A 25,684-nucleotide genomic window follows, 5' to 3' on the forward strand; every position below is an offset into this window, starting at 1 on the left:
TTTTTTTTTTTTTTTTTTTTTTTTTTTTTTTTTTTTTTTTTTTTTTTTTAATTTTATACAAAGTAATATTATTATATTTTAAAATTTAACCAAAGTAAAAGTAGTGCCACAACTTTATGATTAAAAAAGAGCACAACACTTTTAGCCAAAAAAGTCAATTTTTACATCACAGGAATTTTGACTTTTGAATTGAAGATCGAAAATTTTCTCCCAATTCCATTAAAGCGAATAATATAAGAGGTGACGGATGAAATCAAATGAAATTAAAATAATTATTTCATATACAAACATATTCGATGTACCCCCGTCATATCATAATAATAATAATAAATAAAATAAAAAATCTTCTCGTACCCAAAATTGGAATATTTTCTTCCTCGCTAACAATAACATTATTTCGATACAATATTTAGATTGAACTATCGTCGAAATTTAGTCCGTTTTTTAAAAATTAATCTATATTAATTCTTTTTCATAAATTTTATAAAAAAAAATTAATTTTAATGAAGTTAATAATTTTTTAAAATAATAATAAAAAAAAAGAGGACAGAATAAGATGCTAAATTGGAAAAGTGAATTATCTTTTTTTTTTTTTAAGAATCTTCATGCTATCTTTAAATTTGATTATAGTGTTGACTTAGAGGAATGTTCTCACAATAAAATATAATATTATATAATAAAATAAAATTTATTTTTATGCCCTTCGAAAATAAATATTAACATTTTAATGTGTGATTTTTAAATAAATTAATAATAAATAATATATGATGATTTAGAGGGATGAAATTGGTTCAAAATTTGTTGCAGAAGAATCTTTTGAAATTCAAGAAATCAAAAGGATATCTATTTTTCTGAGCTGTCTTGCATAGCCTCTCATTCTGTAATTGACCATTTTTATTTTCTATCCTTTTATCATTGGGAGCTACAGGGGCCGATTTTAAAATACAACAATTCGAGGGACCAAACGTAAATTAAATTTAAAATATATTATAAATTTCGATCAAAATTATAATATATTTTTTATATAAATAGAGCGGGGTTAAAAATTGATTTATAATATATTTTTTGATCTAAATGCATCTTCTAAGTTATTGAGTTTGTAAAATTATAATTTATTAAATATTTTTTTAAATTAAAAAAGGATTAAAATATTTAGAAGTTTGAGACAAAATAATAATAATAATAATAATTCAACCATAATAAAAATTTAAATGGAAGAAAAATGAGATAAATACTAATTTAAAGTGTAGAGTTATTGCAAAAATATAATAATAAATTAAAATTATGGGGGGCATGGGAGGTAATTTCTCATCTATATTAATCGAATTAGTTTCTAATTTAAATTATTCTTGTAAAATAATTCTTAAATTTTTGAAAATGGCAATTTTAATATTTATTATTATTCTATATTAATGACATGACATGACATGGAATATATATATTAATAATATTTTAATTAATTGATTTTGTGCTTTTTTTATTTATTTTTAATTTGCATTAAAATTTGAAATTAACCTTTAAAAAGTATTATATTTATAGCATTTCTCTGAAAAAGAGGGAACCACTGACACCTCACTTTCTGAAAACACGTAAAATTCCATTTAATAATAATAATAATAATAATAATAATAATAATAATAATAAAATAGGTAAGAATCCGACCAGATTTTAAATTAAGCCCACGAAAAATTATATATTTTTAATTATTACATTTTCTTTTTAAGAAATCTAAAAAATCTATCTTCGTGAAAACATCATTACATAATTGAAAAGTAGTTTCTCCAAAACTTTCCCTTTCCTCTCTCGATAAGATAATTTACATTCCAACCACGTAATTATTAATCAATATTCTTTTTAGATAATTTTAAAAATAAATATAGATTTTCTCATTAAATTATATATTTAATTAGGAAATTAAATATATTTAAAAATATAAATACAAAATTTTAAAATTATAGATTATAACCATTTTTTTAAGCTCTAAAAACAAAAATATACCTTTTAAAAATTTAGACACTAAAAAAAATATATCTTTATAATCGTAGATTTAACCCTGCCTTTTAAATTGTAACATTACAAGTGTGTGGAAACCTCTCTTTAGCAAATGTGTTTTAAAGCTTGGAGAAAAAGGTCGAAAGAAAAAGTTCAAAAAAGACAATATTTGTTGACGGTGGGCTTGAGTTGTTACAAATGGTATCAGAGCTAGACACCAACGATGTGCCAACAAGGAGGCTAAATCTTGAAGGGAGTAGACATGAGGCGATGTGCCAGTGAGGAGGCTGAACTCGAAGGGGAGTGAATTGGAGGTTCCATGTCGACTAAATAGGGGAACAAGTGCCAACGAGAATGATAAGACTCAAAGGGGGTGAATTGTGAGATCTTACGTCAGTTGATAGAGGGGGAACAAAGCACTATTTATAAAAATGTGAAAATCTCTTTTTAATCGACGCGTTTTAAGGAAACCCAGAGAAATCCTAAAATGACAACATCTGGTAGTAGTGAGCTTGAGTTGTTACATTCATTCTTCTTGTTCTCGTGGTACGATAGGATTAAAGTGAAACTAGATTCTCGATTTCTTCAGCACCCGTTTCAATAAAATTGTGTTCAGTCTATTGTCGAAGATACTTCGTTAGACAACAATTCAGACATTAAAGACAGCTCGATTTTTAAGTTGGACTCTTCTAAATTTTCTCGGGAATGCTCGTAAGTTTCTTTTCTTCTACTAATTGATAGGCTTAGTAGAAAGTTAATCTTTTATTCTATTGTACCTAAAAAAACATGTAAAAAGCAAGAAAATGACGGATTTCACGCACGGCCCTTCACTAAAAACCAAGAAAGTTAGATAGTACAAGGAAAACGCAGAGGGCAAATAAGTAATTGCACAGAAACTATAATAGCCGTTGTTTCTGGACTATCCGAGCCACTTCGCTTCATTCGGCGTCTCAAGGAGTAAATATGAACAAAGCAACAGAAAAAGAAAAGGAAAAAGAAAAAGAAAAAAGAAAAAGAAAAAAGTTGGGGGCAGAGAAGAGGAGAAGAAGAGTGTGAATGGAAGCAAAGTTAAAAGCGCTTTTACAAAAGAGAGTGAAAAACTGTGAAAAGCCCAAATGCTTTTTGTTTGTTAAAAAATAAAACACTTAAAAACCCTTTAAACAAATTCGAACAGCTCTTCCAATTCTCGCCGTCATCAATGCTTCGCTGAACATTCATCTTTTTGCTCTGTAATTTCATCGCTGTCTTTTCATTCCTTTAGCTTCAAAATTTTCATTACTTGTTCTTATTTATGCTTATATTCCTCGCCTTGCTTGTTCTGTGCAATCCCCCTTGTTCTTGTTCTTCGTTTTATGCCATTATAGCCTTGCTTCTTCTTTGCCCATTAAGATTTCTAGCCTTTTTTAGTGTTTTAGGGACGTTTGGGGCTGTTTATGGGTAGTAGCTAATGTAAAATTCATGGGTTTTTGTTCAAATTTAGGTTCTAAAACCTTTCATTGCAGGAACTAATTCAAACTCCTCCAACTCGTATCCTCTGTTGATAAGGTTCCATCATTTTTTGGGCGAAACAATGAGCTATAACAGCTCTAATATGGGTTCTGGTTTGTTCATTTTGTTTTGAACTGGTTATGATCTTTTTTTTATGCATATGGGTTACTGGGTTTTGCTTAACTTTTTGTTCCATTATGGTCAGGTAGTAGAACTGGTAGGATGGCCCTTGAATTTGGGCGGACCCATGTGGTCAGGCCTAAAGGGAAGCATCAGGCAACCATTGTTTGGCTCCATGGCCTTGGTGACAAGGGCTCAAGGTACTAATGGCTTGTCTTCTTTGAGCTATTTTGCTAGTTTCTAGTTGGCTTAATGAAACCGCCCAAGCGAGCTTAGGCAGATAAAAGAATATGCCTACTAGTGGTTTCTACACTCTTATAAAGAATGTTTAGTTCTCCTCCCAAATTGTTGTGGGATATCACAATCTGGGCCCAGTGTGGCACAACGGTTGGTGTTTGGCTTTGATACAATTTGTATGGCCCAAACCTATTGTTACTGGATATTATCCTCTTTGGGCTTTCCCTTCTAAGTTTAAAAAGCGTCTACTAGTGGTTTTTATACCCTTATAAAGAATGTTTCGTTCTCCTCCCCAACTGTTGTAGGATCTCACAATCTACTCCTTTGGAGCCTAGCGTCCTCATTGGCACATCGTCCGGTGTCTATCTCTTATACCATTTGTAACAGTCTAAACCCATTGCTGGCAGATATTGTCCTCTTTGGGTTTCCTCTTCCGGGCTTCCCCTAAAGCGTCTTAATATGCGTATGCTACGGAGAGGTTTCCACACTTTTATAAAAAATGTTTCGTTCTTCTCCCCAACTGTTGTGAGATCTCACAATCCACCCCTTCGGGGCTAGCGTCCTCGTTGGCACATCACCTGGTGTCTGGCTCTGATACCATTTGTAACAACCCAAATCCACTGTTACTAGTTATTGTCCTCTTTGAGCTTTCCCTTCCGGACTTTTCCTCAAGATTTTTAAAACACGTCTGCTAGAGAAAGGTTTTCACACTTGTGTGTACTCATTGAGTGTAAAACACTTAGAAGTGGCTGAGGGAGGGAATGTCACTGTCTTGTCCTATCTTCTTGTATAGAAAGTTTGCAAAATGCCATATTCCTTTACTCAAGATTCTTATTAAGGTTTTTGCCTCTATATGACAAATTCATGAATGGGGACCACATAATGTTTTGTTTTCTGTTCTTGAGACTTAGGTAAAACCAAAATCAATATAAAATAATGCTTATTGTTATGAATCTAAATGATATCAGACATTTACATCATTTAAGGAGGTCTGGTTTTTTTTTCTAATTATTAGGTATCCAACAAGAGTGTGGTCCCATTTTCAAATGTTTGAAGGCTGTTTTTGGTGTATTATTTCATCATGATCGACAAACTTAACGAGTCGTTTCCATAATTTTGTCGTTATTGAATTTTAGAAATTTTAGTTGCTTGAGTATATGTATCTTGTGGGGGAATTGTAGAAGTTACGACGTAACGAAGACCTCTAATTTATTGTTTCCATTTTCAGTTGGTCTCAGCTCTTGGAAACTCTTCCTCTACCGAACGTAAGGCCACGTTTACATCGACCTAAATCCTAGTTTTTAGAATGTTCGAGCATGTGAACTTATATAGTAACCTTGATTCCATGAAGTTTCAGGTGTTGTGTTGTTTAATATGATCAATTAACAGAGCAAATACAAATTTTGTTGCAGATTAAGTGGATTTGTCCTACCGCTCCTACTCGTCCCGTAGCGTTATTCGGTGGATTTCCTTGCACTGCGTGTAAGATATTCATCTTGGAACCTTTAATTATTGATCTAGTTGAAAAAAGCCCGAGTTTGGCTTAATCTGGTTCGGGAATGTTTGGCTCACGAGTTTGACTTGTATAGATTTAACATTTTGAGACGTTCGTTGTGTCGTATCAGGGTTTGATGTGGGAGATATTTCAGAAGAGTCTCCTGATGATTTAGAAGGCTTGGATGCTGCAGCTTCGCATGTTGCTAATCTTTTGTCTACAGAACCTGCTGATAGTATGTTTCTTCTTCAAAACACTTTTGAGCTACCAACTGTTATGTGCTTACCTAAGAGATTTTTGTGGGCTAATAAATATTAATATCTTCCCTTTGTTATATCGGAACCGTTTTCATTGAACGTGCTGTTAGTGTTGCCACTTAACTCGTGCATCTATTCAGATATTAGTTTCATGAGATCCCAATGGGGGTGGATTGTGAGATCTCACATTGGTTAGAGAGGAGAACGTAACATTCCTTATAAGGGTGTGAAAACCTCTCCCTAGTAACGCATTTTAAAAACCCTAAGGCTGATGGGGATATGTAACGAGCCAAAACAGACAATATCTGCTAGCGGTGGGTTTGATCTATTAGAAACGATACTAGAGCCAGACATTGGATAGTACGCCATTGAGGATGCTGGCCCCCCAACAAGGATGGATTGTGAGATCCCAGATTGGTTGGAGAGGAGAACGAAACATTTCTTATAAGGGTGTAGAAACCTTTCCCTACCAAACGTGTTTTAAAAACCGTGAGACTGACGACGATACGTAAAGGGCTTAAACGGACAATATCTGCTAGCGGTGGGCTTGAGCTATTACAAATGGTATCAGAGCTAGACACCCAACAGTGTGCCAACAAGGATGCTGGCCCCCAAGGATGCTGGCCCCCAAGGAGGGTGGATTGTGAGATTCCACATTAGTTGGAGAGGGGAACGAAGCATTACTTACAAGGGTGTAGAAACCTCTCCCTACCAAACACGTTTTAATAACTATGAGGCTGACGGCTATACGTAACGCGCAAAAACAGACAATATCTGCTAGCGGTAGGCGTGGGCTATTGAAGCCAGACACTAAACACTAGACAGTATGCGAGCGAGGACGTTAGGCTCTTAAGAAGGGTGGATTGTGAGATCCCACATTGGTTGAAGAGGGGAACAGAGCATTTCTCATTATGGTGTAGAAATCTCTCCCCACCAGATAAAATTTGTGAGGCTAACAGTGATACGTAACACGCTAAAGCTGACAATATTTGTTAGAAATGAGCTTAGGCCGGGTGTTTTTCATTCTTCTCCAGTTTAAGTAACTCTAGTATCATTCAACAGTTAAACTAGGTATCGGAGGCTTCAGTATGGGTGCTGCAGCCGCTATTTACTCCGCGTCGTGCCGTGTTCTTGGCCAATATGGAAATGGAAACCTATACCCCATTAACCTTAGAGCAGTTGTTGGCCTCAGCGGCTGGCTTCCATGTTCAAGGTTTGATATCTATTGAAAGCCTATATAGATCTTTGTTGTCAAGAACACATTTTTTAGCAGCCATTTTTTGTTGCAGATCTTTGAGGAACCGGATCACCGTGTCGCATGAAGCTGCAAGGCGTGCTGCGTCTCTGCCCATGTTACTCTGTCACGGTTCAGGTAACTTATAACATAAATTTGTTCAAGCTACGAATCAACCTCATATTACAAGCCGTTTGTTACAGGTGATGATGTCGTTGCATACAAACACGGGGAGAAATCTGCCCAAACTTTAAGTTCAGCTGGTTTTCGTAATCTAACGTTTAAAACCTACAACGGGTGTGTTCTTATCTCGACTTTCAATGCTTCTCGCTTTATATCTCTGCTATTAAAAATGGGATGTTGCAATGCAGGCTGGGCCATTACACCATTCCTGAGGAGATGGATGTTGTTTGTAATTGGCTGACAGTAATTCTGGAGCTCGATGGCTTACGATTGGTCGACCGCTGAAGTCGTCGGAGAAAAGTATGGCGACGACGAAGACCATTTGAGGTCTGTAGTTCTTTGATTTTGGTTGGTTCACTAGTAAAGAATGAGGCATTTGGCTTTGTGGTTTTAGGCTAAGTTTGGGGGTATACAAATCTGAGAAAATTTTCAATGTTGTTGTAATCTAAATATAAACCCTTTTCTAAATTTGGATGTAACATGTAAGCTTCTGCTACTTATAACTCCTGATCTTGCTTTTTATTTTTATTTTTTATATATATTTTATTTTATTTTATCATCTAAAATAAAATATAAATTTAATTTAAAGAATTAAAATATAAAATCTTTTCCTGGCTTGCTTTCTATTTTAATTTTTATCTCTACTAAATTTATAATTTATTTTTGTAGAATTGGAGCAGAAATTTACCGTAGGGGATTTTCTCTCATTTTTAATATATATATATATATATATTTAAAAAATATACGCGAAAAAGAGGTAAAAGATAATAATAAATCTAATAATATTTCAATGTTCAACAAATTTTAATATTATAATATAGTGTTTTACATTATTTTATATATATATAAAATAAGTTAGTTTGGTAGGTTAATTCACTCATTTTCTTTTATTATTATTATTATTATATTGGAGATTATTACGTCAGCTTACAATGGTGCTGAAACATACATGGGCCGAATGTAGCTTTTTGGGCTGGTGAGGCTTAAAATTAAATGGGCCAAGACCAACAGCCATTATCAATAAACTAAACTGAAAATTTCGTGGCCCAATGGGCTGGAACATACATGGGCCGAATGTAGCTTTTTGGGCTGGTGAGGCTTAAAATTAAATGGGCCAAGACCAACAGCCATTATCAATAAACTAAACTGAAAATTTCGTGGCCCAATGGGCTGGAACATACATGGGCCGAATGTAGCTTTTTGGGCTGGTGAGGCTTAAAATTAAATGGGCCAAGACCAACAGCCATTATCAATAAACTAAACTGAAAATTTCGTGGCCCAATGGGCTGGAACATACATGGGCCGAATGCTAGCCTTTTGGGCTAGTGAGGCTTAAACTAAAATGGGCCGAGACCAACAGCCATCATCAATCAACTAAACTGAAAATTTCGTGGCCCAATGGGCTGAAACATATATGGGCCGAGTTTAACCTTTTGGGCTGGTGAGGCTTAAAATAAAATGGGCCGAGACCAACAGCCATCATCAATCAACTAAACTGAATTTTCGTGGCCCAATGGGCTGAAACATATATGGGCCGAGTTTAACCTTTTGGGCTGGTAAGGCTTAAAATAAAATGGGCCGAGACCAACAGCCATCATCAATCAACTAAACTGAAAATTTGGTGGCCCAATGGAAAAACATTCCACGGCTCAATTAAAGCTGCGTAATCTTTTCTTTTATTTCTCATAATTTTTTTTTTTATAAAATAATAAGGCTGCAAATAAATAACATATTGTGTGAATTTTAAAATGATTTTTTTTAAAAAAAATTAAATATTAAAAGCTGGATATTAATTATTAGGAAGTCTTTATAGGGGGAATGAATAAATAGTTGGGGACTTTGAGGGCATAATGTAAAAGATTTTGGAGGACTAAAAAGTAAAAGAAAACACGTAACTTTTATCATTGTCATGACGTTTTACTCCCATTCCCCTCTCACGTGCACACACCCCAACCCCCTATTTACCCTAAACTCTTTTACCATTCTATTTTTACTTTTAACCGCACCTTCAATTCATCATGAACTTCCATTTGTTATTGCATTTTTAATTTTTTTGTAAATTAAACAAAATAATAATAATTAAAGGGTGTGGTGGTTATGCATGGAAGCGCTTCTCCCAAGAAGAGAATCGAATCAGTACTCTTCTCCCTAATGCCTTTATTTTTGCTTTTTTACACTTTGCTTCAGCCTTCCTCCTTAGTCCTTTACCCTTCCCCAAGAACAACACCCAAAACAAGATGAACTATAGCGTTAAAACATTCATATAATTCAATTTAAAGTGACCCATTAGATTAAATGATTGAATTAATTGTTGTTCGAGGAATAATATTGGGTTCCAATTTTTGACATTTGATCGAGTGTGATGTTCGAGTAACAGCAAAGAGATGCATGAATGAACTAATACTAAATTTGAATAACAATATGATGATTAAGAAATGCTTAAAATAAGTGAAAGTTGCTACTTTTACTAATAACATGCATATTTTTTTATGGCTTAATCGTAGGAACGTGTTTAAATTATATGTTGGATGATCCCCTACAAGTTTTTATAGGAAACATGTGAGACGTGGGATAATGATGTTTGAACTCGTAGGTTACATTGATCATTTGTTGCCATATCACTGTGGGATGTGGATTTGGTCTCATGAGGTTCATATCAATGTGGGTTAGTAGGATTGGGTTGTGTTAGATCCTACATCGATTGAGGAGAAGAACGAAACATACTTTATAAGGATGGGGAAACCTCTCACTAACATACATGTTTTAAAAACTTTGAGGGGAAGCCTTAAAGTCCAAACATGACCATATTTGCTAGCGGTGAGCTTGAATTATTACAAATGGTATCAGAGTCAAACACCAAACTGTGCGCCAACGAGGATATTGGGCCCCAAAGGAGGGTGGATTGTGAAATCCTACCTCGATTGGAGAGAACAACGTTCAGACTGGAGAGAGGAGCCTGAAGGGGGTGGATTGTGAGATCTCATCTCGATTGGAGAAAGGTTGCAAAACGACTCTTCCACCCAACTAAAAGAATGTCAACTTTCAAACCGACCCGAATTTTTAACTTTTCAAAAATTCAACCCAACGCTACATTTATGGTCTAAGTTGGATAGTTATTGGTTGGTCGGAGTATCTGATCACACAAATATCTGAGTAATCTAAATGGACCAAAAGGTATTTTTTATAAAAAAAAAAAAAAAAAAAAAAAAAAANTGAAATCCTACCTCGATTGGAGAGAACAACGTTCAGACTGGAGAGAGGAGCCTGAAGGGGGTGGATTGTGAGATCTCATCTCGATTGGAGAAAGGTTGCAAAACGACTCTTCCACCCAACTAAAAGAATGTCAACTTTCAAACCGACCCGAATTTTTAACTTTTCAAAAATTCAACCCAACGCTACATTTATGGTCTAAGTTGGATAGTTATTGGTTGGTCGGAGTATCTGATCACACAAATATCTGAGTAATCTAAATGGACCAAAAGGTATTTTTTATAAAAAAAAAAAAAAAAAAAAAACGAGTTTAGCGGTATAAAAACCACCACCACGGGCTGTACCACCAGAGAAACGTGATCGTTCAGCCCATTAAAACCACCACTACTTCACGCTTAAGGTAAGCTTTCGGTTACTTCAAAAGAAAGAAAAAAATAACCATTTTTAATTGGGACTAAATATTTCAAAATAATCACAATTACAGGATGAGCCGCCCGGGAGATTGGAATTGCAGGTCATGCAACCATCTCAACTTCCAACGGAGGGACTCCTGCCACCGATGTGGCGACCCTAGGGCTGACTTCGGCGGCGGTGGATACGGCGGTGGAAGAGGTGGTTCTTCCTCGTTTGGGTTCACCACCGGCCCCGACGTCCGCCCTGGCGATTGGTACTGCGCTGTCGCTAACTGCGGCGCTCATAACTTCGCTAGCCGCTCTATCTGCTTCAAGTGCGGCGCCTCCAAGGATGAAGCTTCCGCCGCCGCCTACGACGGCGATTTGTCCCGAATCAGAGGCTTTAACTTCGGCGGTGCCTCCAACCGCCCTGGATGGAAATCTGGTGATTGGATTTGTGCCAGGTAGGATTTCCAATATTTCCATAAATTATTCAATATTTTCTTCCCCAATTTCCATTTTAGTAAATAGACATTTATGTCTTTTTTTTAAAAAAACTTTAAAATTCTCTATTTTAATTCTTTCATCTTTCAAAAATAATTAAATTTGATTATTATTATCAATTTATTGCTTTTATTTAATAATTTGAAATGTACGAAAGGGCAGATCCGATTGCAACGAGCATAACTTTGCAAGTCGAAGGGAATGCTTCAGATGCAATGCGCCGAGGGATTCCAACAGCAAGTCACCATACTCGTAGAGGTAATTAATTAATTTAATTACCATATTCCTATTATTTTTTATTTATTTTATATTAAAATTACTAATAAATGGGATTTAATTAATTATTGTTATTTTGGGAATATTTTGCATTTTTTCAGGTGGTGGAAATGGAAGGAATAAACTCTAGCTAGAAAGAAGAGAAGCGTTTCTCATGGTACCTGGACGTCGTCGTTTTGTATTTTTTTTTATTTTAATTTCAAAAGTAGCTTAATTTCTGCATGCATGCAGAAAGGAGTTTAATGAGGCCCCTTCCCTTTGTATCCAATTTTCTAATTTCATATTACTACCCATCTTTTATATGTTATTAATTGGTAGCTTCACTTTATGTTATATGATTGCCTCAAAATAATAATTTACGTACTTTAATAAAAAAGCGGATAATAATAAATCACTTTACTGTTTGATTCCGTTCTCGAAAAATGTTGTTTTGTCTAACAAGAGGTGGCATTGAATAATCAGAATTTGCTCGAAATCCTGTAAATGAAGACAAAACATAAATAACTCCAAACTTAAGAGTGCTTGATTTGAAACGGTTAGCAGATTTGCTGAACGTTTTTAAATGAATTATGTAAGTGAAGACAAAATATGGTAAGAAGACTCGGGTTCATATGTGGATATGGACAATTTTTAGAAACAATTCAAGACAAATAGGTAATTTTGGATGATGAAAGTTCCACATCCGCTAATTTAGGGGATGATCATGAGTTTATAAACAAAGAATACTTTCTCCATTGGTATGAAGCCTTTTGGGGAAGCACAAAACAAACCCATGAAAGCTTGTGCTCAAAGTGGACAATATCATACTATTGTGGGAGCCGTGTTCGTCTAACAGGTAACGTGACTGTTAGATGAATGTCGAGATTATCGAGTGCCGAATGTAAAATTTTACGAGTTTTAAAACACATGTCTTTTAGGGAGAGGTTTCCACACATTTGAGGGATTTCACAATCCACCCCCTTTGGGGACAGCGTTCTGGCTAACACACCATTTGGTGTCTGACTCTGATACCATGTATAACGAGCCAAAGTAGACAATATTTGCTAACGGTGGGCTTGAGCTGTTACAAATGGTATCAAAGCCAGATATCAAGTGGTTAGGGATTGCGGTGCATTACTTACAAGGAGGTGGATGGTGAAATCCCATGTCGGTTGGAGAGGGGAACGAAACATTACTTATAAGGGTGTGAAAACACATTTTAAAATTATGAGGTTGAAGACGAGAGTTTGAATTAATGAACGAGGTTCACAGGTTCACTTAGAGTTTTTAAAACAAAAATGAAAAACAAAAGAGGATAGAATTTAATCTGACCTAAACGGATTCGACCAACCCAATCCAATCCAATCCGATAGATTTTGTTTTTGGTTCTAGAAATTGGACATAGGATTCCATAAGCTTTCGTATTGGTTGCTCCCTTCATTGACCTTTTGGAGAGTTCATGAATTGGTCAAAAAGTGGTAAGAATAAACATTTATTAGTGTCTGCCTACTACCCTCCATTACATAGCTTTTACCAAAGAATCACTTTAACACTGAGCTTTATGTTACTTCATGCATATGCCTTAGCTCGCCTTTAATTATTATTTTTAGTACGTACCCTCGCATAATCATGCAATCCAATTAGTTTTAATTTCTCGAGTTTTTATTCTATAATTATTTTTTCATTTATAACCCCTCGAGAGAAATGAAATCTAACATGTGCACTGACTTCAGTTGTTTCGATCGAGGATAATTTCGAAATTTGAAAAATTTCGAATTAATGTCGAATTATTGAATGAGTAGCTTGTATGAAATATTGTATTTGATAAATGTGGAGGGTTTGGAAAAAAATATATATATAACTTTTTTACTTTTATAAAATAAAAATATAAAGAAATCTTTGTTGGAAAAATCTTATCCGTTCAATCTAACAAAGACAAGACATTGTAAAGAAGAGCTCGTTAAAGAACGAGGTAGAGAAACTCTTTAATCATGTGCTTAAATGATGCCAAGTAGGCCCAAAAATACACTATCAAAATCAGAGATGGATGGGATATTGCTACTAATATATTAAACACTTCTATGAATGATTAGATAGTTCGATAGTTCGGTCTTATCTAAACTTGAACTGATTTTGTATTTAGTTTCACTTAAATGCGACCCTTTGTGAGCTATTTTTATAACTTAAATACGGTAAGTTTTGGAATTCTTGCACGATTTTCATAGATTGAGAAATTCATTTAATTTGAACAAAAAAACACAGTTAACCAAAGAGTTAAGACAACAAAAGTCGATCACATCTAAACATCATTCTAGCAATATGACAAACATCTAACATCGGAACATGACATTTTGTCTATTTTTATGTTATGATTCTTTTCAGCATGCATTTTTAATGATCTCGGGATCTTGTCATATTATTTTCTTTCAAATAATATCAACAATCTCTGTATACTAAATCATCATATTAATTTTAAGAGAGGGCGGAGAACGAAAATTAATAAAAACTTTGTTATCGAAATATTGAAAATCAAAATGGGTCAAACATTATAAAGTTTTCTTCCCATTCCCTTTATTTTTAGCCATATGAATATAGGAGCATTTATAAAGCTCTTTTTTACTAAAGTATTTTGCTTCTCCCAACTCCTTTTCTTTTCTTTATCGATAGTACACTAAATCACATTATGAAAAATGTATCTTTCTAGAGCTCTAATTATTAATGCATGCATGTCTCAGATTCCTTTAATTTTTCTAAGGCACACAAAAAAGTGACTTTGGCTGCTCATCTCTATTCTCTTTTTATTTTCCAACGATTTACATTTGAAAAAGAATTCATGGGCTTGGTTTACTTTTTGTATTTTCTTTTTATCCAATAAAAGATATTAATAAAATCTCGAGAAAAAAAATTAAAATATTAATTTTATTCACAAAATTTAAGAAACACGTAAGCCATTAAATTTTCATCTTTAAAAAGCAATATTTTTTCATCCTTTTTATAAATAATGGTGGACCATACATATTTTTTTTAATTCATTTTGATAATGATGAAAAGAAAATATTTTTTTAGAAGTATTGGAAATCGATAGGTAAGTATCTTCCTATATATATATATATATATCACAATTAAATTTATAACAGCAACTATACCCTAAACCATAACTAAAACCAACAAAGAGATATCCAATTCCACAGCAAGCTAGTAGTATTATGCACAAAGAGATGGTATGACAAAGCACAATCCATCTAGGGGAGATATAATGACTCTGAGCTTCTTCTCTAAACAATATCACCTGTATTAGTGTTGTGATGCATTATAGACCATATAAAAATTCTGCATTTCTTTGGAGTATCCAATGCAAATCTATGACCATTCTTAAGAAAATAGTTCAATCTTGGCTAAAACTACGTGAAAAAGTGGATAATAAAGAAAATTTATATGTAGACGGTAAGAAAAATTAGTAAATGGTTATCACAAACTCCAAAAAGTAATCGAAAACATTAAGGTAATATTGTAACTATTAACTATTAACTATTTAAATTATCGTCCAAATTGGATTTTTTAAAAAATTATTTTTTACCGTTCAATCTCGTCAATGGTTCGTCTTTTCCAACCCAATAATTGGTGAACTTGACTAAAGTTCTCTTTCTGATTCATACAATTGAACCAAATGGATGCAGATATACCTATTCAAGTTGGGAAGTCAGGAAGTGCTGGAAAGAATATCTGGGAAGAAAAGTGTATGCATATCACGACACAACTAATAGATCCAGAAAACGAGAATTACATGCCTAAAAAATCTTTGGATTGGTCAGGAGTAAGAATCAAACATAAAACCAGTAGAAGGAAATTTCATTCCGACTCACTTAAGCTTAGATTTTGATGAGCTTTGAAGAGGCTTTGCAATTGGTCGAGCAGGGGCACTTCTAGCTACCTTCTTAAGATCATACTTGACCGAAGAGAAAGCACAGATCATGGCAATAATCATTGTAGGATAAACATAAACAGCTTTGGCAGGATCTGTGTTCACAGGTTTTCCGAGGATTCCTTCCTTAACAAGACCCCAAATTACCAAGAGACTTCCAAACATGCTCATCCTTCCGGGCTTCAAAAGACCCACAAAGGCTCCAGCCACTGAAAAATAGCTTCCGGCAAGAACCTGGGTAGAAGGAGAAGTCATCTGTCTGAGTAACTAGTTATTAGTTTACCAGTTGATTCAAAGTATTACCGAGCCCTCTATGAAGAAAAGTAACAGGAAGGGTTTGAAAGGGGTTCTGTTTTTTTTTTTTTCAAGGGCAAAGGTGGAATACTTTTATTCATCTGTGAAATGATTGGTTCATCGGTTTAAACATTTTCTTAACCAGAAACGCAATAAATATTCTACATACATGTACGTATGATGCAAAGAAATTCTCAATAGGAGTTTAGGAGGGATAAGGAATGTGAATGTAGGGGGTTAGACTCTATGGCACTTTTTGTGTGAAGTCTCAATAGGAGTTTAGGAGGGATAAGGAATTCTCAAGTTATCCCTTAGCAATGCACCTGGTCGTAATATGTCATGTCCGAGGTCTTGAAGGAGAAATTGCAGTAAGAGCAGCAATGTATGACAACAACTTGGAAAGCTACTAGAAGTCCAATTTGCAGTCAACTACCAAATGCATCTTAAAGTTAAAACCAAATCTGCAAGAATCTCTGGTTACGCATCCAAATCCTAAGTTGGCTCCTAGATTCATTGGTCCAGTTTAGGTCAATGAGAATATTCGCTCAGTAGCTTATCATCTGTTTTTTGCAAACATAGTCTTTCACCCAGTTTTCATGTTTCCCAATTATGAAAGGATGTTGGAAAACCTTCTCCAGAGTTTTCAGCAAGTCGCTCTTCTTATATAGTATTGGTGGGGAAGACAACTGAGGCATTGGGAACTTCACAATCAGACCCAAAAGTCATGGAGGTTCTAATTTGACGGGAACATGCATCTACAGTGGATGCAACAATGGTACGTTTCTCTGCCTTTGCAATGCAAATACACAATTCCTACTTCGTCTCTTATTTGGGCTGTGGGTGGTGCAAGCTCCCGATAGTATAGTAAGTAATCATAGGAGAGTAAGGGATCGGCTTAGAGTTTAGCATGTATGTATGTAGTGGGACCAACAGTAACTACTTAGTTGGATTGACAGAAAGGGTATGCAATCAGAGAGCGTCTAGAATATGCACAACAAATGGGCACTTTTTGGGTAAAATCTTGGTGTTTAGGAGGGGGTAAGGAGCTCTTGAATTCTCCCTTAGCTATGTGCTTCTCTATGTGAATGAATAAAGGAGTTCTATCAGATTCCCATATGATTCCCAAAAAGGAAACTCGAGGTCCCCAGGAAGTGTATTTGTTAGCTAACCATGTTGAGAAAATTAAAAATAACCAGTCATTTCTCGGACAAAAATAAGGGCTTGAATCCAAGATAGACCCATAATAGATCTAAATCTACAAATTGAAATGAAAAATAAACAAGGAGGTTAAGCAAAGGAACCTCTAAGCGTTGAAGATCAGTCATAGCAGAGGCTTCCTTGATATTGGTCAAGTTATAGACGTCTAACAAGCTACTCCAGCTGGGCACCGTCAAATTCATGACAAGGCCATTCACAATTGCTCCAGGATAGAGAAGTGCCTTAACTACGGGTGCAGGAAAGACTTCACTTGCAATCAACTGGGATGAAGTCACGTGCAAAGGGGTTGTACACATGCCAGATCTGCATGGGACCCTGAGAGGACATGGATTTTAATTATGTAATGCTCATATACATCGTACACTAAAGGCTACATGGATTTTCGAGATTTGCAGAAAAGAAATATCGTATTGTCAAGCCAAGAGTCATAACTCAAAAAACTGGAAAGTTGTTGTATAGAATGTTGGAAGGAATATATAGATAATAACCAATGAAGCAAAGAGTATAATAAAGCAAGAACATCCAGCCATTCATTTTCTTTTTTGCCACAAGGTTTATTTCTAGATTCGTAAGCATATCAGCAAACAAACATATTAAGCAGTTTCCCTTACCATATCCAGAGGACATGGGGATGAAAGTGATACTAAGAGGAGTTAAAAAAAATCAACAGTCATTGATATACGGATAATGAGAAATTTTCAAACAGAAGCCAAATACTACATATTGATTCTAATGAGGTCCATTCTTTCAACAGAAATTCCATTAATTCCCACGCAGAGGAATCACTTGCAATATGCAAATCATTAAACGAAGATACAATCATGAAACCAAGCAACTAAAATGCATACATGAAGATTTAATTAAAAAAGAAATGGCAACAATTAAATCAATTCAACCTTTTCATCCCATTCTCCAGCACTCCCCTCCGGTGTGTCCTCGAACATTAGTTTTAATTCACAAAAAAAAAAAAAAAAACAACACATAAACTACTAACATGGGCAGGAAGTGATTTAAACCCTAATCTCCTGCTCTAACATCACGTTAAATGACAGTCAACTGTTAAGCTATGGAAATTCAATCTTCACAGATCGTTTGTTTCTGAGAATCAGATATTCAAACACAGGCAAAGTCCGATCAAATAGGACAGAAATACAACGGAAACAAAAAGATCAACAAAGAGAAAACAGCAGAGTGACAGTTACAAGCCACGACTCTCACATAATCCTCAAAATTTTAACGCTAACCGCAGAGAGTAAACTAACTAAAGAGGATCAGTGCTAAACAGTTCCTACCATCCGAGTAACTAAATCATATGAACTGTCGAAGTGCAAAAAAAGGTAAAGAAACTGAAAACATACCTGAAGAGCGGGATCTGGAGAATGATGAGGAAGAAATAGATGCGAGAAGCAATTGACGAAAGATTTCTGATCCAACTTTTAGATGCTGTTGATGACGACGATTGCGTGGATGTTACCATTGTTGACACCACGAGAAAAAAAAAAGGTCAGACGAGGGAGATAGAAGAAAGAGGAACTGATAATTTCGGTTTGCAGGATCCAAGTTTCAAAGGGTCGAATGGGAAACAGCTGAGAGAATGTTGAATGGGCTGGGCCTCTGTAGATCGGGCCCATCTTCTTAATAATGGGCCTAATCCCAAACCTTCAGCAGCCTTTCAACAAAGCCCAAGCCCAAAACGAAAATTTGGTGAGAAGTTACATGAATAGCCTTGATTCATTTTATTTAATTATTTATTTTGCATAAAATAGATAATATTAAATTATAAATAAAAATAATTAAAATTATTATTAAAAGAATTTTCAATTAAATACTAAAATGTGTCTGTCATTTTTACTTTTCCGACAGCCAACAAAAACCTTTAAGAATTTAAATACAAAACATTAATTTCGTGAAGGTTAAAATCGACTATTCATATAAACTAAATTGATTTATTTACTTTTTTTTTCTCTTTAAAATAGCATAATTAATTTTCCATTTCGAAAATCAAACACGAAAATAATTAACTTTTAAAGAGTACGGAATCCTTCTGCCGATGTCAGCGGATGGAGTCGGGGAGTAGTGGTCCCAACTATGATGTCCACCCCATCTTCCAATCCTGGCCGCCTGATCCCAGATCCCATCCAACGGCCTACAAACCTAAACGCTTCCTTCAATAACACCTTTGATCTCCTCAACTTCTCATGGCCAAGACGTGTCCACGTTCCTCTATTATAAACCGTCGGATCAAAATGAATTTAACGGCGTGAATTCCTCCGTCCTCGCTTTCTCAGTTAATTTTCGGAATTCGGCTGCAATGTCCCGCTCTTTCTTTTCTCTCTCTCTTTTCTGGAAAATATCTGAATAAGGGAAAAGGAATTTATCCAGCTGCGTCTCTGTTTGCTTCAAAGCTTTTGTTTGACGAAGAAATGCAGGAGCCGGCGACGAGTTCCGCCGCCGCTAGTTCCTTGCCTTCGAGCAGCGAGAGGTCGTCCAGTTCGGCTCTTCACCTCGAAGTCAAAGAAGGTTAATCCAGGAGTTTCTTCATTTGATTAATCCTGAAATCTGATCGTTCTTTTCCTTCGTTTATCTGATTGGGGATTGATCTCTTAGTTAGTTATTTACTTAGAGATTTTTCGAAGTTTTGAATGAATTAGATGTTTAGTGAAGACTGAATTGAGTGGAAATTTAGGTATGGAGAGCGATGAAGAGATCCGGAGAGTGCCGGATATGGTTGGTGAATCAGCCGGAACATCGGCCTCCGGGAGGGACACCGGTTCAGTCGCCGGTCCGGACCGGGTTCAGGTGTCTCGGGATGGTCAAAGGAAGAGAGGGAGAAGTCCAGCTGACAAAGAGAGCAAGAGACTGAAGAGGTTAGCGAAATGTTTGCCATTTTGATATTGTCCGTTTTTTTAGGGTTAAATTACACATTTGAATCTATGAGCTTGATTAATTTTACCATCAGGTCCTTCAATCTAATGAAATTTCAAATTTCATAATTAATTTTAGTGTTCAAATCCAGAGATTCAGATCTTATGATCTCTAGGGGATGGGGAAGCGCCCCCGCCCCGTCCCCAGAAATTTTCTCTTACTTCATTGATTGTTGAAGCTATTTTTGTTGATTTTGAGTAAAGATTACTGAGGAATAGAGTATCGGCACAGCAAGCGAGGGAGAGAAAAAAGGCGTATTTGAATGATTTAGAGGTAAAGGTGAAGGATTTGGAGAAGAAGAACTTGGAGCTTGAAGAAAGGCTTTCCACTTTACAAAATGAGAATCAAATGCTTAGACAAGTACGTTTAATTCATTTCTGTTTCATAATTATAATTTTTATTTGAATCCGTTGGCCCATAAAGGAATGTCGGCGCGTTTTGATTGAAACTTGTAGATATTGAAGAACACAACGACAAGTCGGAGAAGTGGGGAATGAGAATCGTGATGGAAGAAGAAAAGGCCAAAGTATTGAAAGTGAGAGGGAGAGTATTTTGTTACTGAACAAATATGATAAATTCCTACCAAACTTTGGTAATTTATCCTTCCATTGATTTTTTCTTAACTTTCTTCTGGGTTTCTTATCTTTTCTCTTCCCATTTGAAGAAAAAGTAGCTAATTTGCTCTTAATGAGTTAGATTGACAGAATGTTAAACAGTTTGCCGGTATAAGCTCGAGACAATGAACTATGAACTTGAGATACAAAACCCTTCAAGGATGATCGTAGATGATAGATCAAACCGAATAAGATTGACAGAATGTTAAAAGTTTGTCTGTATAAGCTTGAGACGATGAACTATGAACTCAAGATACAAAACCCTTTAAGGATGATCGTAGATGATAGATCAGAGTAAGACTGACCGAATGTTAGAAGTTTGTCTGTATAAGCTCGAGACGACGAACTATGAACTCGAGATACAAAACCCTTTAAGGATGATTGTAGATAATAGATCAAATAGAGTAAGATTGACAGAATATTAAACAGTTAGACTGTATAAGCTTGAGATGACGAACTATGAACTCGAGATACAAAACCCTTTAAGGATGATCGTAGATGATAGATCAAAACTGAGTAAGACTGACCAAATGTTAGAAGTTTGTCTGTATAAGCTCGAGATAAAAAACCCTTTCTCTAAGATGGAGCTTGACCAACCCAGTAACTTTTATCTTAAGAAGAAAAGCTGCCTTTCTCTAAGATGGGTCATAGCAATGGCTTGTTAACATTATTAACTAACTGCTTATCCATTAAGAGATCATCCAAATAAATTCAGCTCTAGAAACTAAACCTTAGCAAAACACCATAAGTTTATGTTGAAAAATGGTGAAAAGAACAAAAAACACGAACAGAAAACAAAACTGTGGTTCCTATCTCTACTCTTCTTGGTCGTTTTCAATAAGGATCCTCTTGCAGGCCTCATAACACATGAAAGAAATCCCAGCAGCAGGTACCAACTTCATACAGCTGGGGCCTAACCCTTTGTATAAGCCCGGAATGCCTTCTTGCTCAAATATACTAACCAGTGCATGGATGACATTCTTATAGACCTGTCTTCCACTTAGGGCTCCCACCTGCATGTGCTTGCGTGCAACCTCGAGTGGGAATGTAACACTGCTCGAGAAGGCACCAGCCGCAGAGCCAATCAAAAGGGTTTCGATGTTTCCAATCCTCTCTTGCTTGAACACTTTCCTATAGGCCTTTCTTAATGTGTCGTATGCAAAGTAATTAGTTGCAGAATATGGAATTACTCCAATCAGACTAGGAGCAAGGCCTCTGTAGAGTTCAGCAGGCCCTTCTTCTCTAAGTATCTTTAGAAATGCATTGAATAGACCATCGTATACGTCTCTCTGCAACATTCATAAAGCTCTATATACCATTTTCTCATACCAAAAAGGATGAACAGTTGCTTATATGTTAAGTTTAGCAAGTACCTGTATGGTCAATCGGGTCTTGAGTAGCTCTAGAGGATATGTGCAGATTGTTGAGCTAACTCCTGCACATGCCCCAGCAAGAAATGAGGCTGATATTGGAAGTTTTGGTGGCTCACCAGGTTTAGATGACAGATTCTTGTTGACTGTGTCGTACACAAAGAGCTGCACATGGAGTGATGAAGTAAGTGTTATGAATAACGAGTCTACACAATACACAATAGTATGATATTGTCCACTTTGAGTATAAGCTCTCGTGGCTTTCCTCAAAAGGTCTTACTTATACCAACAAAAGTGTATTCCTTACAAACCCATGATCATTCCCTAAATTAGCCAAGACTCCCTCCCAACGATCCTCGACAAGTAAGTTTCAAGAATAAGCATTCAAGATACAAAATGAGTACCTTAGAAGCCACAAAAACAAGCCATAAGCAACAGATAAAGCCACAAAAACAACAGATAAGGATACAAAATCCAGCTATTAACCCCCACCCACCAAAGACTAAGCATATCAGAGAGATTACAATACCTCTATGGCCTTGCTAGGAGCAACACGAATGACGTTAACAAAATTTCCCCTAAACAGCCCCTTCCACCCATCAGTTTGCATGATATTATGAAACACTTCTGTGGTAGAATTTCCACTACTCCCCACCATTAGATGTGTCCTTATGGTCTCTAATGGCGCCACGCATGTCCTTGACACAGCCCCAGCAACAGCCCCACTAATGAGCCTCCTAAGTGAAGGATTCGCAACTTTAACTTTCAATCTAAGGCCACCCTTCTTCTTCTTCACAACCCCTTCCTCTCCATCAGCCCCAGGAATTCGAAACCCCTCCACCCAAGATAAGTACTTCATGTGAAGTTTATTGCCGCCATTGTTGCGGGGATTGGAAGAATCTGGAGAAACTCCGAAGCCCACTCCCATCTGCCCCACGCTTGCGAACAAGCCACCAGGTAGAACAGTTTCATCCTGAAATCGACATTGAGATCCCAAACCAGAAACGGAGAAGAACCCATCGATTTGGTTCCTACCCATGAATCAAAACCGAGAAAGGAATCTCTTAACAAGGAAATTAACTCCAACCCGTTTGAAATCCTCAAAATCTCTCTAGAGGGTATTGAAAAGAAGGAAGAAATCAACGAATAATACCCATTTTCAGAGGCGGAAAATTCGAGGAACAGATATCATACGACACAGAGCCGTATGAACTTGAGTGGGGTTGGTAGCCAGGTTCTTCCGTAATGGAACTAAGATTTGATTGAAGGGATAATATTCGAATTCGAAGGGAGCAATGGAAAATCGCCAAAACCTAAAGGGGAAAGGAAGAGAGGTGGATGAGTCTCTCTTCGCCAACCCAACCAGTGCGGCCAAACGCAGGTTTTGAAGGAAATGTGTTAAGTGGAGGAATAATAGGCTGCTTTGTTTGCTTTATTCGTTCCCAAGCCTGCCCTCTGCCTTGGTTTATTTATTTATTTATTTATTTATTTATTTATTTATTTTTGCTCGACTTCAAAACAAGTAAAAATAAATATATTTTTAAACTTCTAATTTGCCTAAAAATTTTCATAATTATTTTTTTTAAAAAAATACCTTTAATTTTTTAATTATTTTAAAAATACCTTTCAATTTAAAAAATATTAACAAATATTTTTTAATTTTATAATGTTAGTTAATTCTCTCTAATTTCAATTAAAAAAAATACTTTTAACTTTTAGTATTAATATCTTTAATATTTATTTTTTAAAAAATTCTAACAATCAATATATGACAAAAACCGTCTATATCTATCCTATACCTCTCGAAGTTTGAGGGTATTAATAACACAGTATCAACTATTCAAAAGTGTGAATATGAATATTCTATTTTTATTGATATATAATTAATTAAATTTTGAGAATAAAATAAAATATATTACAAATAAAAAAAATATAAACTAACTAAATTTTGAAAATAAAATCATAAATGGAAGAATATTAACTTATTACTAATATCATATATGGTATAATTAATATATTCTCCAAATATAATTAACATTGGGACCAATTCAAATCAATAATAAGCACTAAATTTTGACGAAAAAAAATTAACTTTTTAAAAATTTAACTATAATAATGTTATTTTTTAAAGCCCTTCAATATTTTTTAAATATAGAACTAACAATATGCTTGAGAAGTAGTAAAGAGAAAAAGCTTCTCTATTCTCTACGAAAACTATTGAGTAAGTCGAATTGAAATTTTGTAGTGTTTACTGACACTGAAAATGATATCAGATATGTGTCTATCATCGTTTTTCTTTAACGATAGATATATCGGTTAAAGTTTTGAACAGTAATTTTCCAATTCAAATGAAATTTCATATCTCTAATGATGAGTAGCACTTACATTTTCTCAAACCTAAATGTGATAAAACCAAAATCAAATGCTCCTCTCTTCCACTTTCTATCATTATCCAACTATATAAGCTCACTACAAAATCCCAACTTTCTCATAAGTTCATACACGAACACGAACAAGCTTATCATGGCACTTCAGGCAACAATAATGGCTCTCCTCGTCGTCTTCTTCTTCAAGCACATTTCCATGGCTCGAGGAGACATTGGCATGGCCACAACCTATGGCCCTCCATATCTACGTAAGCAAATAATCAAATGATTTTAACGATAATTAAATGGTGATTAACATTTGAATGGGTGTTGTGTTGTAGCCACCCTATGTAATGGGAATCGCATCGATCAGTTCCCACCTGGCAACCTCTTTGTGGCCGTGAATGAAGGGCTATGGGACAACGGTGCTGCTTGCGGTCGACGTTATAGAATAAGATGTTTGAGCGGACGAAATCACCCATGCAAGACTGATATCATCGAAGTTCAGGTGGTGAACGTCTGCCCTAAGTCCCCGTGCCCCTCTTCCTTTCTCATGTCTAAAGAGGCCTTCAGAGCCATCTCTCGCCTACCCAATGCTAGACTCAACGTCGAATATATCGAGTACGTAATTTTCTCTCTTCTTTCACGTTGAGATTAGTTATACATAATTGATTTTGATTCATTTGTTGGTTTCTATACAGAATATAACATGTCGGGTTTTGCAAAGTACTTCAAAGCATAATTTCCTATGTAATATAGGAAAACCAAATATACATAAACGCGTCACATTTTGTAATGTTAACCATTAAAATGGCATTTAATAAAATATTTCAATTCAGATTTTGCACGTGATGACTTTGACATTCCCTTACGACAGTCATATTACTTACTTGTCGCGTCTAAGAGTGAACACTGCTATCATCACATACCAACACAAGTCATTTCAGCGTGTTCTATCGTTATTTAACATAGAAGTGTTACAAATAAAACAGACTTCGTTTTAGAATTTTTATAATAAAAAAATTAAAGACGATGTCGATACCAAGAACCTAGTTGAACTTAAGTTTATAGGCTATCATCCGACAAATATACAAAAATCTATCTGGGTATCGTATTGACAGATGGGCGCTATTAGACATTTTTTTTCAATACCTCGTTAAGGAGGGTAAAAAAAAATATCGATGTAAATCTTCGTTAGTGGAAGGTCAGATAAAAAAAGGGACATATGTTTGAACGGTTGAAAGAGTCGATCTTAAAAATTAGTATTGATAGGATTACCGAGAGTTCGAATCCCTCTCCTTCCATTAAAAAATACGACATTTAGGTTTATGGTAAATATTTGATAATCGATGATTTTGACGAGGACGGATAATGTTTTCATAAACTAAAATAACATGGTTTAAAAATTTAAAGCTTATTACGCGAATGAGTATAGTATTATGATTAAGAAAGATGGCTAATGTACACATAAAATAAAGTCAAAGTGTTACACTCTTTTAATGATCACGTGGACTCGGTCAAAGCATAATAGCAAGTGCAGATGTAGAACGAGGTCAACTCCATTATAAATTGCTTGAGTCAACCCGAAATTTGTGTGCAACTATAAGT

General features: G+C 35.4%; 6 protein-coding genes across 9 annotated transcripts; 4 read left to right on the forward strand and 2 right to left on the reverse strand.

Annotated features, from left to right (window-relative positions):
- The first annotated feature begins 3,102 nt into the window (after positions 1 to 3,102).
- LOC111496299 (acyl-protein thioesterase 2-like) lies at positions 3,103 to 7,511 on the forward strand. Of its 4 annotated transcripts, none has more exons than XM_023146704.1 (10): positions 3,103 to 3,216; positions 3,494 to 3,587; positions 3,686 to 3,800; positions 5,066 to 5,102; positions 5,250 to 5,319; positions 5,463 to 5,567; positions 6,652 to 6,802; positions 6,879 to 6,961; positions 7,027 to 7,120; positions 7,195 to 7,511. In XM_023146704.1, the coding sequence occupies exons 2-10, from the start codon at positions 3,563 to 3,565 to the stop codon at positions 7,289 to 7,291; spliced, it is 777 nt and encodes a 258-aa protein (XP_023002472.1). In that variant the 5' UTR covers positions 3,103 to 3,216; positions 3,494 to 3,562; the 3' UTR covers positions 7,292 to 7,511. The 4 variants fall into 4 exon arrangements, with proteins under 4 accessions (XP_023002472.1, XP_023002471.1, XP_023002473.1 ...); XM_023146703.1 differs by having other exon boundaries at positions 3,104 to 3,221; positions 3,495 to 3,593; XM_023146702.1 differs by having other exon boundaries at positions 3,105 to 3,216; positions 3,494 to 3,593.
- Positions 7,512 to 10,540: 3,029 nt separating this feature from the next.
- Positions 10,541 to 11,699, forward strand: LOC111496351 (uncharacterized RNA-binding protein C17H9.04c-like). The gene is made up of 4 exons (XM_023146771.1): positions 10,541 to 10,616; positions 10,701 to 11,072; positions 11,275 to 11,370; positions 11,490 to 11,699. Exons 2-3 carry the CDS (start codon positions 10,702 to 10,704, stop codon positions 11,366 to 11,368), a joined length of 465 nt encoding a protein of 154 aa, XP_023002539.1. The 5' UTR covers positions 10,541 to 10,616; position 10,701; the 3' UTR covers positions 11,369 to 11,370; positions 11,490 to 11,699.
- A 3,295-nt stretch (positions 11,700 to 14,994) lies between these two features.
- Positions 14,995 to 18,348, reverse strand: LOC111496320. The gene is made up of 3 exons (XM_023146728.1): positions 18,160 to 18,348; positions 16,885 to 17,116; positions 14,995 to 15,523 (listed from the first exon to the last, which is right to left on the reverse strand). The coding sequence occupies exons 1-3, from the start codon at positions 18,276 to 18,278 to the stop codon at positions 15,227 to 15,229; spliced, it is 648 nt and encodes a 215-aa protein (XP_023002496.1). The 5' UTR covers positions 18,279 to 18,348; the 3' UTR covers positions 14,995 to 15,226.
- Positions 18,349 to 19,092: 744 nt separating this feature from the next.
- On the forward strand, positions 19,093 to 20,349 carry LOC111496348 (transcription factor HY5-like). Its single transcript, XM_023146766.1, has 4 exons — positions 19,093 to 19,321; positions 19,488 to 19,668; positions 19,930 to 20,086; positions 20,182 to 20,349. The coding sequence occupies exons 1-4, from the start codon at positions 19,225 to 19,227 to the stop codon at positions 20,221 to 20,223; spliced, it is 477 nt and encodes a 158-aa protein (XP_023002534.1). The 5' UTR covers positions 19,093 to 19,224; the 3' UTR covers positions 20,224 to 20,349.
- A 621-nt stretch (positions 20,350 to 20,970) lies between these two features.
- LOC111496240 (adenine nucleotide transporter BT1, chloroplastic/mitochondrial-like) lies at positions 20,971 to 23,127 on the reverse strand. The gene is made up of 3 exons (XM_023146615.1): positions 22,240 to 23,127; positions 21,714 to 21,875; positions 20,971 to 21,629 (listed from the first exon to the last, which is right to left on the reverse strand). The coding sequence occupies exons 1-3, from the start codon at positions 22,747 to 22,749 to the stop codon at positions 21,156 to 21,158; spliced, it is 1,146 nt and encodes a 381-aa protein (XP_023002383.1). The 5' UTR covers positions 22,750 to 23,127; the 3' UTR covers positions 20,971 to 21,155.
- Positions 23,128 to 24,209: 1,082 nt separating this feature from the next.
- On the forward strand, positions 24,210 to 24,861 carry LOC111496359 (EG45-like domain containing protein). The gene is made up of 3 exons (XM_023146779.1): positions 24,210 to 24,345; positions 24,418 to 24,697; positions 24,778 to 24,861. The coding sequence occupies exons 1-3, from the start codon at positions 24,234 to 24,236 to the stop codon at positions 24,782 to 24,784; spliced, it is 399 nt and encodes a 132-aa protein (XP_023002547.1). The 5' UTR covers positions 24,210 to 24,233; the 3' UTR covers positions 24,785 to 24,861.
- The last annotated feature ends 823 nt before the right edge of the window (positions 24,862 to 25,684 follow it).

The sequence above is a fragment of the Cucurbita maxima genome, unplaced genomic scaffold, assembly GCF_002738345.1.
Source record: "Cucurbita maxima cultivar Rimu unplaced genomic scaffold, Cmax_1.0 Cma_Scf00022, whole genome shotgun sequence".
NCBI classification, from domain to species: Eukaryota; Viridiplantae; Streptophyta; class Magnoliopsida; order Cucurbitales; family Cucurbitaceae; genus Cucurbita; species Cucurbita maxima.